We start from the raw sequence: 17,794 nt of genomic DNA on the forward strand, positions 1-17,794 counted from the left end.
TTTCTTTGATTCACTACTGTATTTTGACTCTGACGTCCTTTTTCTAAAATCTGTCATTCATTTACTCAGAAAGTATAGATGACTTCATTATTTTTAATGTTTATCTATTTTTGAGAGACAGTGTGTGAGCTGGGGGGAGGGACAGAGGATCTGAAGTGGGCTCTGTGCTGACAGCAGAGAGCCCAATGCAGGGCTCAAACTCCCACACCATGAGGTCATGACCTGAGCCAAAGTTGGATGCTCAAGGGACGGAGCCACCCAGGCACCCCGACTCCTCCCAACATCCCAAATGTGACTGGTTAACACCCTCCTCTGCAGAAGTGGAGGGATGTTTGCGTCTTCTGCACGTTGTGCTGCATTATCTCTTGGAATCGCGCAGCCCTGATCCGAGCTGGGTAGGAAAGCAGTGGTCGGTGTGGTGCTGGGCTGAACTGGAGAGAGCCCAGCCGCACGCATCCGACCCTCAGTGGGGTCAGCAGAGGCTAGTGTGGTACAGGTGACCAGTAAGTGCCCCCACCAATAAGTTTTCTGAAATAAAGGCCTGAGCAGGGCAGTCCTGGGTAATTACTGCTCTCACACATTCTTTACTCTAACCCTCCAGCATCTCCCTGCTAGCTCTCTGAGGGTGGGGACTTTTTTTTTTTTTTAAAGAAACCAAACAAAGAACCCACTGGGAATTCTCTACTAGCTTGTAAGGTTGAGGAACACCCTACTTCCAGCTACACATTTTGTGTCTGAGTTCGAGCTCTTGGGAAGAAAGACAGGCCTCAGCCCGACAGTGGAGGTAGGCTCAGCGATCCAAATATTCTGGCAACCCCAAAGACCTTACGGAGGGGCCAGAAAGAGATGATCCTCTATGGGCAGGGGTCAAGCGCGTTGTGAATAACTGGTATTTGGTGAGCCAGGGGAGAGAGCACCAGAATAAGCTGTTAATTCACTTAATAGTCTAAGCCCCTTGAAGATACGTTCTCCAGTTTCCAGAGACTGACTGTATCAGGGAAATGAGGGAGAGACGCCCAGTCACCCTACTTGGCCCAGACTGTGTCTTGTGGAAATACTGGCTACCACGAGGGACCCTGGCTTCAGTCCTGCTTCTCTCGCCTGTGGCCCCTGTTGTCTGTAGATAAATATCGAACTGTTTACGTTTTAGTTCCTTACCATGTGGCTAGAATTGGTTATGGATTTAGACATTTCAATAGGAGAAAAACAAGTATTTTATAAGCAATGCTGAGAAGCCAGTATCGGAAAGTAAACTTTGTAGGTGGCCTGAGGCAGGACGGTGTTCACACTGTGACAACCTCACATAGTGTCTCACTCTCGTCCCCCAGCTCTTCAGTAGTGGAATCTGTGGCCTTCTCTACTGTGGCTTTGCCAGCCTCCCTGGGAAAAGGAGAAGAATGCCAAGGCTTGACTCTCGAAAGGAACAATTCAACTCAACAATTCAACCATTTTAGAGAAAATCTTCCCCAATCACGTACCCTAGTTCCATATGGAAAATCTCATCTTCATCAGAAGAATCCTTGTCGTGTAGCGTCTGTTGCATGTGTTTCTTGCGTGTGACACTGAGAGGTCTGTACATGTCCCTAAGCCAAAGTGGCCGCCTTCTCCACAAAAAGCCCTCCTAGAAAACAGAAAGGACAATGTTAGGCCTGTTTCCCCTGCCTTCTCCAGCCACGGTACTTTATCCTCCTCAGATTTACCTGATTGTCACTTTCCTTTGAGCGTCTCTTACGCGGCAGAGATCCAAAGAAGCCCCTTGAAGGAAACACACACACAGACAATTAGTGATTCGTACCATTTTCCATGCCTCTCACAATGTATTTCTCCAGTCTTATTAGCAAGCAAAATCAACACAGACCTGGGATCTCAGAAATAATTCCATACATGCTGGGCTTTCAGAATTTTCCTGTGTCTGTCCATAATGGCCCCACAGTGTCCCTGGGAGACCTTTGTATGTAACTTGACATGAAGTATAGGCAGGATTTCCACCCTGCTCACCTTCTGGCCCTTGGCCAAGTGCCCTTGTGCAGTCAACAAACTGGGTGACCACACGGCAGAAGCACCTAACTCTCTCCAGAAGCATTTTACATCAGTCCCCGCCAGGCTTAGCCTCCCAGGCATCATTTGCTGGCGGGTGGGGAGGTGTTTCTATTTTCCTAGCTGCTTTAGCTTACGAGATGAATCGCACCGAGTGAATGCCTGAGTCCAACCAGCAGTTATCTAGCTCACTGACTTTCACACTGCAGGCAGATGAGGGAGTGAGTCGTGAAATCACCTTAAAACACACGCACGGCTAGCGCTAAAACACAAAATACTCTTTTTGAATACAAACGGAATAGGGGGTACCTGGGTGGCTCAGTCAGGTGAGCAGCCCAAGTCTTGATTTTGCCTCAAGTGATGATCTCACAGATTGTGACATTGAGCCCTGTGTCTGGCTCTGTGCTGATAGTGTAGAACCTGCTTGGGATTCTCTCTGTCTGTCTGTCTGTCTGTCTCTCTCTATCTCTGCTCCACCCCCCCCCCCCAAATAAATAACAAACTTAAAAAAAACAGAACAGAAAGAATCAGAGTGTATGGTAAGTTTGTTTTAGAAGGTACTTATGTCTATACGGTACGTGTGCACTGAGTTGTGACATAAAATGCAGTTCACAGCCCAAGACCAGTGTAGTCAGAGACGTGCCCAACTGGAAAGGAACCATCTTCTTTCTGGTTCTAGTGGTACTAGTGATACAACCGTCCGGCAAGACATCTTCCTTTTCTCCTTCTCCATCTCATTATTATAAAAGGAAGAGATAAATGATTATCTAAGGCCTCTCCCAGTTCAAATTCTATTGGGTCTGGATAAAGGGAATGGAGAGCGGGGCCTCGAAAACCAGAAGGAGGAAGAAGGAAGTCCCCCCCCCCCCACTTTATGGGAGGGACTCATGTATTCCACCTTCCATCATGCTTGAAGACTAGCCCCTTCACCCCACGACTTTTGGCCCTCCCTATCCCTTCTCCAGAGCCTCTGAGAAGGTCTGTGGCCAGGCCCGATGCCCACCGCCAGCAGGAACGGGTCTGAACATTTCCACCCCCGCCCCCCCCCCCCAAGATCTTTCTTTAAAGGTCTAGTGAGCAGGTGCTCTGTGCCAGCCCCATTCTAACTCGGGTTTGGCTGGGCAGCTAACTTTGCTGGATCCAGGCAAAGCATTAGGCCAAATATGTATCCTTTCTGCCTTTGGTGATTTCCTGGCTGTAAAACAAGGGGATTGAAATAAATGAGTTTGAAAATCTAGTTCTAAAATTCTACTTTAACGATTGCCAGACTAATATTTACCTTGAGCTTCCTTCTTTACCTTCCTTGGCTGCTGCTCTATGATAACAACTCTGTTTTGGAGGAAAACATGATCACAGTTACCCATCACAATAACCACTCCCTCCAAATCTTTATTCATTCCTTTGCATGTTAGGTCTTCTCTACCCAGTGAGAGGATAACTTTTCCTAGGACAGGAATTTGTTTAATAGTCCTTTGACTTTTCAATAACACCTAACTTGTGTGCAGCTCGTAATACATTTTACTGACTGTCTCCGATCACAGTCATCAGATAATTCCTAATAAAAATTCTTGGGAGGAGGAAAAGAAAAGTGTCTACCAGAAACCTAAACGGCAGCACTGTTTTAAAGTCAAGGACAAGAGTAGGATGTATATTTGAATAAATATATTGAATATGTATTCAATTCATACATAATTGAATAAAAGGTAAACAGGCAAGCTCCAGGAATAGGCAACTGTAATTATGACAAGCTTTGAGTAGCCTGATGCAGGATTTTAGCTGCAGGGTTTTAACTGAACCTGTTTACACAATGCCTTGCAAAGTGGAGGAGAGAGCTGTAGGTACATCTAATTAATCAACAAGATGACACTTTTATCTCTAAGCCATGCCCTTTCTTCCAAGATGACTGATGGCTCCGTGGAGGTGAAGACTATTTCTCTCTCATCATTTTAGCCAACGAGGAAAGAAATCAGTGGTAGTAGGAGGATGACTGGTGAGTGCATCGAATCGACATACTTTTTTTGAGTTGAAGAAATTTTACTATCGTGTCAACTGTGGCCTTCTTAGACCTAATGTCTCAGAACAAGCTAATGGCTTGTTATCTTGGTTACAATCCACAGATGTCTCCCGGCAGTGGGGTTCCTTTTAAAATCCCTGGAATATACTTTGCAATAAAAGGACAAAGCATATCTCAGTCCTCCAGACTGAAGAGGGATATCAAGTCGTGATAGGTGGGAAAGTGGCTTTGATTTTCAGTTTGTGGGTTCTGAATCTATTATAAAGAAGGAATATAGTCTGGGAATCGGAATTAATTGTTCTCCTTACCTCAATGAGACAGAAAACTAGGATCAAAACCGTCACAAACTACTACCAGTCACAGATATTGCCAAGATGAGTTTGTTGGTATAGCCATAGCCTGGAACTTTTGTGAGCTAAAAAAAAGGGAAAGCACATTTTTTTTAGGAAACAGAGATAGGATGAAAGTTAACTATTCTTTAACGACTCTAAAACCCCATTCTTTCCGATGAATCGCTTCTAGGCTCTTAAGGAATATACCAAATCTAATGTGATATGTAATGTTAATCATTAGCATTTTCTTCAAGAATTTATGTATCTTGTATGTTAGGTCCTCTTTTTGTCTACTCTGGGAACAGCGGCACTGTTTCCTAAATGAGCAAAGTGGCAGATCACTGCCTTAGCCCAAATTATGTGGCCAAGACCCGGACCAGGAGCCCCTGGTCCTTGTGCTTGGGTCCATTTCCTAAACCACCTAAATGTCGAGACCCCACATTTTGGGATTTATCCTCACCTCCCTTGACTCCTGCCCTCTCTGTTCACTCTGGACTTCTGTGCTCTCATTGATATAATTCGCATTTTCCCATTGGTCCGTATCCCACTCTGCCTTGGACACCTTTACTTCTCGCTGCTCGCTGAGAAGCTTCATCAGGAGGCCTGTTCTGGAGATGAGCTTGGCACAGGCCAGCTGCACGTGGGTCTCAGAGCAGTCCATTTTCAAAGTCCGGATAACATGAGAAATGAGGCTTCTCGCGTCATTGTTGGGGATGAGGGACTGTAGCTGCTGGTTTAACTGAATTTCAAACAGATCACCTGAGGACGAGAGCTTTGACACAGTGAAGCCTGTGGCTTTTGGGGGCAAGCCAGTGCCCGCATTGTGGTATTCCCATTGTGTATCATTGGTTTGTTTAACGGTCGGCGTAGAGTTGTCTGCAGTAACAGTAGAATTAGCAGTGGAAAGATTCTTACGGTTTGTGAATTCAGGGAGGGTTTGTTCTGGCACAGTAGTGTTTCCTGTAGAAATATTTTCGTCAGAAACATTTTGGGCAGTAGTGTTCTCTGCAGTAGTGTTTTCTCTGTAAGTTCCTGAAGGAGCAAATAATTCTGGAAAAGGATTTTTCTGAGGACTCAGTTCTCCCGGAGATGAAAAATCCTCTCGTGAAGGGGAATTTACGAGGCTCCTGACTGCAGAGGATGGAGGCCTCTTTGCAAGCAGCTTTCTATTACTGAGTGAACTTTCCTTTCTGGACTTTCGATTCAGTTTGGCCTTGGGTGTTCTGTGGACCACACGGGAGCGACTTTGATGAAAGCGGTGTGTTTTTCTGGGCTGTGAGGCTGGTCAGAAAGCCTTCCTATTTCTAACTCTAGCATTTGCATCTTCTGAAACAAAAACGCTGTATATGAAGTCTTTTGATTTTTTTTTTTCACGTCAGGTGGGGATTTTGGAGCGGGGGTGGCAGAAGGCCTGCCCAAAGAGTATTGCTTCATGAAAGAAGAGACCACTGCCTTGTGCTCATCTATGAACGAAGGCTCTGTATTGAAGGAGCTTCCCACTAATTTGCTGGCCTATGCGCCACGTGAAGCTCCACTGGGGATGGTCTCCTGAGCCTTCTTTCCTTGGGAGTGTGGGTGGCAGAAGGCCTGTCCAAAGAGTATTGCTTCATGAAAGAATGGACCGCTGCCTTGTGCTCATCTATGAACGAAGGCTCTGTATTGAAGGAGCTTCCCACTAATTTGCTGGGCCTATGCGCCACGTGAAGCTCCCCTAGGGATGGTCTCCTGAGCCTTCTTTCCTTGGGAGCGGGGGTGGCAGAAGGCCTATTTAAAAAGTATTGCTTCATGAAAGAATGGACCGCTGCCTTGTGCTCATCTATGAACGAAGGCTTTGTATTGAAGGAGCTTCCCACTAATTTTCTGAGCCTGTGCACCATGTGAAGCTCCCCTGGGAATGGTCTCCTGAGCCTTCTTTTCTTGGGAGCGCGGGTGGCAGAAACCTGTCCAAAGAGTATTGCTTCATGAAAGAAGAGACCACTGCCTTGTGCTCATCTACGATCGAAGGCTCTGTCTTGAAGGAGCTTCCCACTAATTTGCTGGCCTATGCGCCACATGAAACTCCCCTGGCGATGGTCTCCTGAGCCTTCTTTTCTTGGCAGCGGGGGTGGCAGAAGGCCTGTCCAAAAAGTATTGCTTCATGAAAGAAGAGACCGCTGTCTTGTGCTCATCTATGAAGGCTCTGTATTGAAGGAGCTTCCCACTAATTTGCTGGCCTATGCGCCACGTGAAGCTCCCTTGGCGATGGTCTCCTGAGCCTTCTTTTCTTGGGAGCGGGGGTGGCAGAAGGCCTGTCCAAAAAGTATTGCTTCATGAAAGAAGAGACCGCTGCCTCGTGCTCATCTACGAACGAAGGCTCTGTATTGAAGGAGCTTCCCACTAATTTGCTGGGCCTATGCACCACGTGACGCTCCCCTGGGGATTGTCTCATGACCCTTCTTTCCTTGGGAGCGGGTGTGGCAGAAGGTCTATCCAAAAAGTATTGCTTCATGAAAGAAGAGACCGCTGCCTTCTGCTCATCTACGAACGAAGGCTCGGTATTGAAGGAGCTTCCCACTAGTTTGCTGGGCCTGTGCGCCACGTGAAGCTCCCCTGGCGATGGTCTCCGGAGTCTTCTTTCCTGGAGCGGGGGTGGCAGAAGGCCTGCGCAAAAAGTATTGCTTCATGAAAGAATGGACCGCTGCCTTGTGCTCAGAAGGCTCTGTATTGAAGGAGCTTCCCACTAATTTGCTGGGCCTGTGCGCCACGTGAAGCTCCCCTGGGGATGGTCTCCTGAGCCTTCTTTCCTTGGGAGCGGGTGTGGCAGAAGGCCTATCCAAAAAGTATTGCTTCATGAAAGAATGGACCGCTAACTTGTGCTCATCTATGAACGAAGACCCAGTATTGAAGGAGCTTCCCACTAATTTGCTGGGCCTGTGCGCCACGTGAAGCTCCCCTGGGGATGGTCTCCTGAGCCTTCTTTTCTTGGGAGCGCGGGTGGAAGAAAGCCTATCCAAAAAGTATTGCTTCATGAAAGAAGAGACCGCTGCCTTGTGCTCATCTATGAACGAAGGCTCTGTAATGAAGGAGCTTCCCACTAATTTGCTGGGACTATGCGCCACGTGAAGCTCCCCTGGCGATGGTCTCCTGAGCCTTCTTTCCTTGGGAGCACATGTGGCAGAAGGCCTATCCAAAAAGTATTGCTTCATGAAAGAATGGACCGCTGATTTGTGCTCATCTATGAATGAAGGCTCTGTCTTGAAGGAGCTTCCCACTAATTTGCTGGGCCTGTGCGCCACGTGAAGCTCCCGTGGCGATGGTCTCCTGAGCCTTCTTTCCTTGGGAGCGGGGGTGGCAGAAGGCCTGTCAAAAGAGTATTGCTTCATGAAGAAGAGACCACTGCCTTGTGTTCATCTACGAACGAAGGCTCTGTATTGAAGGAGCTTCCCACTTATTTGCTGGCCTATGCGCCACATGAAACTCCCCTGGCGATGGTCTCCTGAGCCTTCTTTTCTTGGGAGCGTGGGTGGCAGAATCCTGTCCAAAGAGTATTGCTTCATGAAAGGAGACCGCTGCCTTCTGCTCATCTATGAACGAAGTCTCTGTATTGAAGGAGCTTCCCACTAGTTTGCTGGGCCTGTGCGCCACGTGAAGCTCTTCTGGCGACGGTCTCCTGAGCCTTCTTTCCTTGGGAGCGCGGGTCGCATAAGGCCTATCCAAAAAGTATTGCTTCATGAAAGAAGAGACCGCTGCCTTCTGCTCATCTACGGATGAAGGCTCTGTCTTGAAGGAGCTTCCCACTAATTTGCTGGGCCTGTGCGCCAAGTGAAGCTCCCCTGGCGATGGTCTCCTGAGCCTTCTTTCCTTGGGAGCGGGGGTGGCAGAAGGCCTGCCCAAAGAGTATTGCTTCATGAAAGAATGGACCTCTGCCTTTGCTCATCTATGAACGAAGGCTCTGTATTGAAGGAGCTTCCCACTAATTTGCTGGGCCTGTGCGCCACGTGAAGCTCCCCTGGCGATGGCTCCCTGAGCCTTCTTTCCTTGGCCATGTTCTCCACAGACGTCTGGCCGTTCTGTTTCCTCTGGATGTTCTGACGTCTCAGTTCTTTTATGTGCCTTTTCCGTATGCCCTTTGGGCCCTTCATGACCTTGTTCACTCTCAGGAACTTTTTCCCCACACTCTCAACCTCGTCTAAGCTCTTCTCCTGCTGTTGGGCAGTTTCCAATTTCTTTGGAAAGATTTGACGTTTAAACTTGGGACCTAATCACTTAGATCCCAACTACATCTGCGTAAATAAACAGAAAACTGTCAGAGGATTAGCAGAACGGAGTCTCCGGAGCCAAGCGCAGACGAGAGGCCCACGGAAGAGGGGCCCCTCCTGAAGTGGATCACCTAAGGAAAAGTGAGCTAAGCCTGCCCCTCCTGCCCCCATGCACCTTGCCTACCCACCCCAGCTAATACGCTAGATCCCCAGCATCACAAGCCTGGCCGTGTGCAAGTAGCCCAGATGGGCCACACCACCCCACAGTGAATCCCGCCCCTAGGAGAGGGGAAGAGAAGGCACACACCAGTCTGACTGTGGCCCCAGTGTGGGCTGGGGGCAGACATCAGGTCGGACTGCGGCCCCGCCCACCAACTCCACTTATACACCACAGCACAGGGGAAGTGCCCTGCAGCTCCTCACCACTCCAGGGACTATCCAAAATGACCAAGCGGAAGAATTCCCCTCAGAAGAATCTCCAGGAAATAACAACAGCTAATGAACTGATCAAAAAGGATTTAAATAATGTTACAGAAACTGAATTTAGAGTAATAGTCATAAAATTAATCGCTGGGCTTGAAAACAGTATAGAGGAGAGCAGAGAATGTCTTGCTACAGAGATCAAGGGACTAAGGAACAGTCACGAGGAGCTGAAAAGCGCTTTAAACGAAATGCAAAACAAAATGGAAACGACGCCAGCCTGGATTGAAGAGGCAGAGGAGAGAATAGGTGAACTAGAAGATAAAGTTATGGAAAAAGAGGAAGCTGAGAGAAAGAGAGATAAAAAAATCCAGGAGTATGAGGGGAAAATTAGAGAACTAAGTGATACACAAAAAGAAATACGCATAATTGGTATCCCAGAGGAGGAAGAGAGAGGGCAAGGTGCTGAAGGGGTACTTGAAGAAATTATAGCTGAGAACTTCCCTGAACTGGGGAAGGAAAAAGGCATTGAAATCCAAGAGGCACAGAGAACTCCCGTCAGACATAACTTGAATCGATCTTCTGCATGACATATCATAGTGAAACTGGCAAAATACAAGGATAAAGAGAAAATTCTGAAAGCAGCAAGGGATAAACGTGCCCTCACATATAAAGGGAGACCTATAAGACTCGTGACTGATCTCTCTTTTGAAACTTGGCAGGCCAGAAAGAATTGGGACGAGATCTTCAATGTGCTAAACAGAAAAAATATGCAGCCGAGAATCCTTTATCCAGCAAGTCTGTCATTTAGAATAGAAGGAGAGATAAAGGCCTTCCCAAACAAACAAAAACTGAAGGAATTTGTCACCACTAAACCAGCCCTACAAGAGATCCTAAGGGGGACCCTGTGAGACAAAGTACCAGAGACATCGCTACAAGCATAAAACATACAGACATCACAATGACTCTAAACCCGTATCTTTCTATAATAACACTGAATGTAAATGGATTAAATGCGCCAACCAAAAGACATAGGGTATCAGAATGGATAAAACAACAAGACCCATCTATTTGCTGTCTACAAGAGACTCATTTTAGACCTGAGGACACCTTTAGATTGAGAGTGAGGGGATGGAGAACTATTTATCATGCTACTGGAAGCCAAAAGAAAATCCGATAGACTCCACCAAAAGTCTGCTAGAACCGATACATGAATTCAGCAAAGTTGCAGGATACAAAATCAATGTACGGAAATCAGTTGCATTCTTATACACTAACAATGAAGCAACAGAGAGACAAATAAAGAAACTGATCCCATTCACAATTGCACCAAGAAGCATAAAATACCTAGGAATAAATCTAACCAAAGATGTAAAAGATCTGTATGCTGAAAACTATAGGAAACTTATGAAGGTAATTGAAGAAGATTTAAAGAAATGGAAAGACATTCCCTGCTCATGGATTGGAAGAATAAATATTGTCAAAATGTCAATACTACCCAAAGCTATCTACACATTCAATGCAATCCCAATCCAAATTGCACCAGCATTCTTCTCGAAACTAGAACAAGCAATCCTAAAATTCATATGGAACCACAAAAGGCCCTGAATAGCCAAAGTAATTTTGAAGAAGAAGACCAAAGCAGGAGGCATCACAATCCCAGACTGTAGCCTCTACTACAAAGCTGTAATCTTTGTATGGCCAACTCATCTTTCACAAAGCAGGAAAGAACATCCAATGGAAAAAAGACAGTCTCTTTAACAAATGGTGCTGGGAGAACTGGACAGCAACATGCAGAAGGTTGAAACTAGACCACTTTCTCACAACATTCACAAAAATAAACTCAAAATGGGTAAAGGACCTGAATGTGAGACAGGAAACCATCAAAACCTTAGAGGAGAAAGCAGGAAAAGACCTCTCTGACCTCAGCCGTAGCAATCTCTTACTCGACACATCCCCAAAGGCAAGGGAATTAAAAGCAAACGTGAATTACTGGGACCTTATGAAGATAAAAAGCTTCTGCACAGCAAAGGAAACAACCAACAAAACTAAAAGGCAACCAACGGAATGGGAAAAGATATTTGCAAATGACATATCGGACAAAGGGCTAGTATCCAAAATCTATAAAGAGCTCACCAAACTCCACACCTGAAAAACAAATAACCCAGTGAAGAAATGGGTAGAAAACATGAATAGACACTTCTCTAAAGAAGACATCCGGATGGCCAACAGGCACATGAAAAGATGTTCAACGTCGCTCCTTATCAGGGAAATACAAATCAAAACCACACTCAGATATCACCTCACACCAGTCAGAGTGGCCAAAATGAACAAATCAGGAGACTATAGATGCTGGAGAGGATGTGGAGAAACGGGAACCCTCTTGCACTGTTGGTGGGAATGCAAATTGGGGCAGCCGCTCTGGAAAGCAGTGTGGAGGTTCCTCAGAAAATTAAAAATAGACCTACCCTATGACCCAGCAATAGCACTGCTAGGAATTTATCCAAGGGATACAGGAGTACTGATGCACAGGGCCACTTGTACCCCAATGTTTATAGCAGCACTCTCAACAATAGCCAAATTATGGAAAGAGCCTAAATGTCCATCAACTGATGAATGGATACAGAAATTGTGGTTTATATACACAATGGAATACTACGTGACAATGAGAAAAAATGAAATATGGCCTTTTGTAGCAACGTGGATGGAACTGGAGAGTGTGATGCTAAGTGAAATAAGCCATACAGAGAAAGACAGATACTATATGGTTTCACTCTTATGTGGATCCTGAGAAACTTAACAGAAACCCATGGGGGAGGGGAAGGAAAAAAAAAAAAAGAGGTTAGAGTGGGAGAGAGTCAAAGTATAAGAGACTGTCAAAAACTGAGAACAAACTGAGGGTTGATGGGGGGTGGGAGGGGGGGGTGATGGGTATTGAGGAGGACACTTTTTGGGATGAGCACTGGGTGTTGTATGGAAACCAATTTGACAATGAATTTCATATATTAAAAAAAAAAAAATTATTTTGGCAACTTAATCCCTAATTCAGGGCATCCATGTGAGTGATTTACAGAAAAGTTCTTCAGCAAGATATTCATGCAAGATATATATGAGAAGCCGACATCTGGTTGACACATCCTATTTGAATGGCATAATGGTTTCAAACGCTGTAGTATAATCACATTTAAGGCCATAGTGACTCTATTCCCAAATCCTTGAGATTCTGTTTGAGGGGAGCTCTAAAAGGCTTGTGTCCTCTCCTATGTCCACAACTGTGGGAGTGCTCTGATGAAATTTGCTCTCCAAATTTCAAATAAGGGGTCAGAGCCAAGGGTCAGGACTTCAGGAAAAGCCCCAGAAATCCCCTGCAGTCAAAAGCAGTTTCTGAGTTTCACATTTCCCAAAGGATGATAGAGCTAATACTAAAGTCTTCCAAATTCTGCTGGTTGCTTTACATTATGGCTACAGTGGCTATGTCACCCCTGAACTTTAATCTCCACATACTTGAATTAAATCCTTTAGCTCGTCTTCAGTACTGGCATCTGTGATCTCTTCACAGGGTCTGTATTCCACAGCTATTTTACCACTTTCTGAAATAAAGTGAATAAGGATTGGAAAAAAAAAAAAAAAGAGGGCGCCTGGATGGCTCAGTCAGTTAAGCGTCTGACTTCAGCTTAGGTCATGATCTCATGGTTCATGAGTTCAAGCCCCATACCGGGGTCTCTGCTGTAAGCACCAGAGCACACTTCAGATCCTCTGTCCCCCTCTCTCTGCCTCTCCCCTGCTTACTCTCTCAAAAATAAACATTTAAAAAATCAATAAAGTTAACAAGATCAATTCAGAATTTTCCTTGTTCTAAAACTAGCTGTATACAATGATAGCACCCAATAACTAGACATTCTTTTTATTTATAAAAGCAGAAAATAAAAGCATTTTCCTAGAAGTTTTCTCATCTCACACTTCAGTTTTTAATCATAACTATGTGTGAAAAAATACACATGAAGTTAACAACTGTGTGGTTCAAAAACGCTATCATCTTAAGAGATAGGAACTAAGGAATAATGACACAGGAAGTTAAAACTATGGAAACAACAATGTTCAAAATCAGATGACTAGACAGTAAGGCATTAGGTAGAGGTCAGTGTGAGTTCTGGAATCGAGACCATGGACTATAGCTGATACTTCATATTAGAGACAAGGCCAGTGTCTACTCCCCGGAAACAAAATCCCACCAGATACAATGAACAATGCTTTGGAGAGAGGGGGAGGGGGAGGGAGAGAATGCGCTTGGACAGTTTATTGGCAGAAACTGGCCCATGTCCCTTATAGACAATACAATTCCCCTTAAGGCAAAGTACAGCTACAACATTTGGATCGTGTACAAGGGATACCATAGCATGTTAGGGAGAGGTCAGCAACCCAAAGGTTTAGTTGGGTTCTTAAAGGTTGTTACTCAGAATTGACAGCTCAAATGGAGATTCTACCTGATGACCAGGGAAGTCAACTTTCACTGCAAGAGCTGTCCAGGCTGGAAGCCTGAGACCAATCCAGGGTCAACTCTTATGGGCAAATAAGGCCTCTGAAACTTAGCTAGGCTTTCTTAGTCTCTAAGCCTGCAAGACTGTGAAGCGGCGAGGGCGGGGTGGGGGTGGGGGCGATTGTTTGGGGACTCACTACTAATTATAAAATTCCCTTGGAGCACAGCCTGTAACATTCACACCATTGTAGAACACAATAGAGAACACAATCGATGCTATTCAATAGCCTGGCCACTTTCAAGGTTCACAAACATATAGCTGACCCTAATAGAAGAATCATATTCACCCAATAGGTCAGTGCCAAAAACAAAAACTGAAGCTGAATTGATTCCAAAAACATAATCTAATAAATTCTCCAACAGGAAGACGATGATAACAAGTTAACATACTTTCTCTGCTTACCATGTTTCAGGGATAGTTTTAAACTTTTCCATCATCTCATTTGCTCTTACAATTCATCCCCCATGAGGTAAGTTGAATGATTACCTTTATTTGGCAGATAGAGAAATTGCAGCTTAGAGAGATTAAATACTCCAAATCTGACTATAAAACCTAAAATTGCATAAGAAATCTAGGAGACAGAGCTAAGATTCAACACCAGACGTCCAAAGCTTCAAAGTTTTTTTTTTGTTTTGTTTTGTTTTTTAAATTTTGAGAGAGAGAGAGCACATGGCATGTGAGAGTCAGGGAGAGGCAGAGAGAGAGGTAGGGAAAGAATCCCAAGCAAGCTCCACGCTGTCAGCACAGAGCCCGACATGGGGCTCAATCTCACAAATCGTGAGATCACGACCTGAGCTGAAATCAACAATTGGACGCTTAACTGATTGAGCCACACACGTGCCCCCAAAGCTTATACTCACAATAGTATTCTGTGTTATGAGCAAACAATCAAGAAAGAAGACTGGGTCAAACACTTTCTGTGTGGACAGAGGTAAATCACTGTATATCTATATACTGGGGACAAAAATATTTGTGGTCATTTTTCTCACAAATGCCACAAAGAACAAATTTGAGACTACTGCTTTGAAAGCATTTGGTGAATAAAAGAATATGAAGTGTTTTCATCCAATTAACTTTTCAAAATGAGTTTATTGGCTCGTTGAAACTGATATACTGCAAGGACAATCAAGTAAGTCTTACCTAAAATCACAATCAACAGTTTCTGGAATGCATCTGACACAGCCTTCTGAATACCTAACTTTGAACGAACTCAGAATTATATTATCATATTAATAGAAATTTATTTTTGGTTGTACATTGCCCAAACGGTCTATGAATTTATCAACTGCTTCAGTTGCAAGTGGGGCCAACAAAAAAAACAACATGGTACTGGATTTTTATTTGGAAACACCCACTCTTGATTATAGTTGACCCTCTTATTTCCATGGATTTCAGCTGAGTCCCTCACTTTCCACCTACATAGGTACCACCGTCTTCTGACTGGCATTGTCATCTCTGGTCTCTCCCATTCTAATCTATACTGCACACGGTCACCAGATTAATTCTCCAGGAGTGGTTCTCAAATATCAGAGTCACTTGGGAACTTACTCAAGATGCAAATTCTCAGCTCTACTCTGGACTGAGTGAATCAGGAACTGTGGAGGTGGAACCTGTGTTCTGACAAGGCCTCCAAGTGACCCTGGTGCAGTCTAAAGTTTGTCCTAGAGCACTGCTGTGATAACACGGTAGCTTGGCATATTATCCAAGGCCTTCAAAATCCTAAATCTGGCTCTAGTTTCCTACTCTACAGATACCAAAGAAATTTCTCCTGCATTTTGCCTTTCACTCACTCTATTTTGCAAGCATATTCTTCCCAAGATGTCTATCCGATGACACGTCATAGCCATTCAAGGTTCTGTTCAAACAGCATTTCTCTAGTAACTTCCCTGATCCAACTTGAAGTCTTCCCCCCTCTTCTATGTTCCCAAAACAACTTATACTTCTCATTGCCCAAATCCATTTCTTCCCCTCCCCCTCTCCTCCTCCTCCTTCTTCTCCTTCTTTGAATTGTTTAAAGTAGACTCCACGCCCAACCTGGGGCTTCAACTCACGACCCTGAGATCAAGAGTCGCATGCTCTACTGACTCAGCCGGTCAGGTGCCCCAATTTCTTCTCAATATAGTTATTCTGGCATTCCATTTCCTCTGGGCATAAACTCCATGAAAGTATGGACTAGTCTTGCTCATCTGCGTTGTCTACTGTGTTTAAAACTGATGCATGGACAAAGAACAAACTCAAGTATTTATAAAATAAATTAACAGCTGGGTAGAGAGTAGAAGGAGCAAAATGACGGAAAAGAAATGTGGTTTTATGACTTTGTGGCTCCCTCTTCTGCACTCTGTCAGTGCTTCATCATCCATTCAGTGCTTATGCGTTATGGTTTAAGCTTCTGTTTATTTTCCCTGTGAAATCATGAGTTCCTACAAGGGTGGGAAGCCTGTCTTCACCATCTGCGTGCCTATGGTACTGGGCATAGGGCCTGTCCCATTCTTTTTTAGGTTTTGATTCACATTTTTTTTGAATGAATGAATGAGAACACTTCACCTAACATGAAATAATTGGCTTACAAAGTACCTCATAGTAGAAATAATGAAAGGCCCAATCCATTGCGCAGTTTGTCTCTTTTGTTTTTCTCCAAACTGTGTTTGTAACGTTTGGAGCCCAGATGGCAGAGGTAGCCAAGAAGACCAATACAAAGTGGTTGTCTCCTAAGACTTGGAAGGTTTGATAATTTGAAGGACTCTTTTCAGTGTCATATGAGATTCCTTTTACTCACTACCCTTAAGCCTTCCACATTTGCAAGAAGAATCTATTTTCTAAAGCACATCATTAATAAGGATTAATGAGGGGCGCCTGGATGGCTTAGTCGATTGAGCATCTGACTTCGTTCGGTTCAGGTCATGATCTCACTGCTCATGAATTCGAGCCCCGCATCGGGTTCTGGGCCAACAGCTCAGAGACTGAAGCCCGCTTCGGATTCTGTGTCTCCCTCTCTCTCTGTGCCTACACTGCTCATACGCTGTCTCTCTCTCTCTCTGTCTCTCTCAAAAATAAATAAACATCGGGGCGCCTGGGTGGCGCAGTCGGTTAGGCGTCCGACTTCAGCCAGGTCACGATCTCGCGGTCCGTGAGTTCGAGCCCCGCGTCAGGTTCTGGGCTGATGGCTCAGAGCCTGGAGCCTGTTTCCCATTCTGTGTCTCCCTCTCTCTCTGCCCCTCCCCCGTTCATGCTCTGTCTCTCTCTGTCCCAAAAATAAATAAACGTTGAAAAAAAAAAAAAATTAAAAAAAAAAATAAATAAATAAATAAACATTAAAAAAATTCTTTAAAAAGGATTAATGAAATACACAGCTTTGGATGGCATGGGCAAAGAATAAACACTGAACCTCCATAGCAAAGAACATTAGTATCTCTGTATGTCTAATGTACAGAGATCTATGCAAACATTTCTTCTTTGACAATGAGGCTGGAGAGATGTTTATTCTGTAATTAGCGAAGTTAGAGGCATTTCTGATGTTTGTTTAGTGTAAACATTTCTAACTATACCACTTAACCATCATTATATTTTTAAAGATTTCATTTTTTTTTAAGTAATCTCTATACCTAACATGGGGCTCTAACCTACAACCTTGAGATCAAGAGTTGCAGACTCTAATGACTGAGACAGCCACGTGCCCTTTAGCCATCTTTTTTTTTTTTTCAACGTTTATTTATTTTTGGGACAGAGAGAGACAGAGCATGAACGGGGGAGGGGCAGAGAGAGAAGGAGACACAGAATCAGAAACAGGCTCCAGGCTCTGAGCCATCAGCCCAGAGCCTGACGCGGGGCTCGAACTCACGGACCGCGAGATCGTGACCTGGCTGAAGTCGGACGCTTAACCGACTGCGCCACCCAGGCGCCCCAGCCATCATTTTTTTAATGTTTATTTATTTTTGAGAGAGACAGAGACAGAGCATGAGTGGGGGAGGGGCAGAGAGAGAGGGAGACAGAATCTGAAACAGGCTCCGGGCTCTGAGCTGTCAGCACAGAGCCCGACACGGGGCTCGAACCCACAAACTGTGAGATCACGACCCGAGTCAAAGTCAGACGCCCAACCAACTGAGCCACCCAGGAGCCCCAACCCCTTAACCATCATTTTAAACATCTATTTTTATGGTGGCATAAGAATTTCCACACCGATCACAGGAATCTGCTCCTGAAGCCAAGAGCACACTG

At 44.8% G+C, this 17,794-nt stretch overlaps 1 protein-coding gene across 1 annotated transcript; it reads right to left on the reverse strand.

Annotated features, from left to right (window-relative positions):
• Positions 1 to 1,196: 1,196 nt before the first annotated feature.
• LOC123382046 (leucine-rich repeat-containing protein 37A2-like) lies at positions 1,197 to 8,066 on the reverse strand. Its single transcript, XM_045045023.1, is given in 8 exon segments — positions 1,197 to 1,380; positions 1,479 to 1,621; positions 1,701 to 1,755; positions 3,317 to 3,366; positions 4,360 to 4,398; positions 4,401 to 4,466; positions 4,844 to 5,664; positions 7,997 to 8,066. Coding segments are annotated over 8 exon segments (1,341 nt in total). The 3' UTR covers positions 1,197 to 1,283.
• Positions 8,067 to 17,794: the final 9,728 nt, after the last annotated feature.

The sequence above is a fragment of the Felis catus genome, chromosome E1 (assembly GCF_018350175.1).
Source record: "Felis catus isolate Fca126 chromosome E1, F.catus_Fca126_mat1.0, whole genome shotgun sequence".
Taxonomy (NCBI): domain Eukaryota; kingdom Metazoa; phylum Chordata; class Mammalia; order Carnivora; family Felidae; genus Felis; species Felis catus.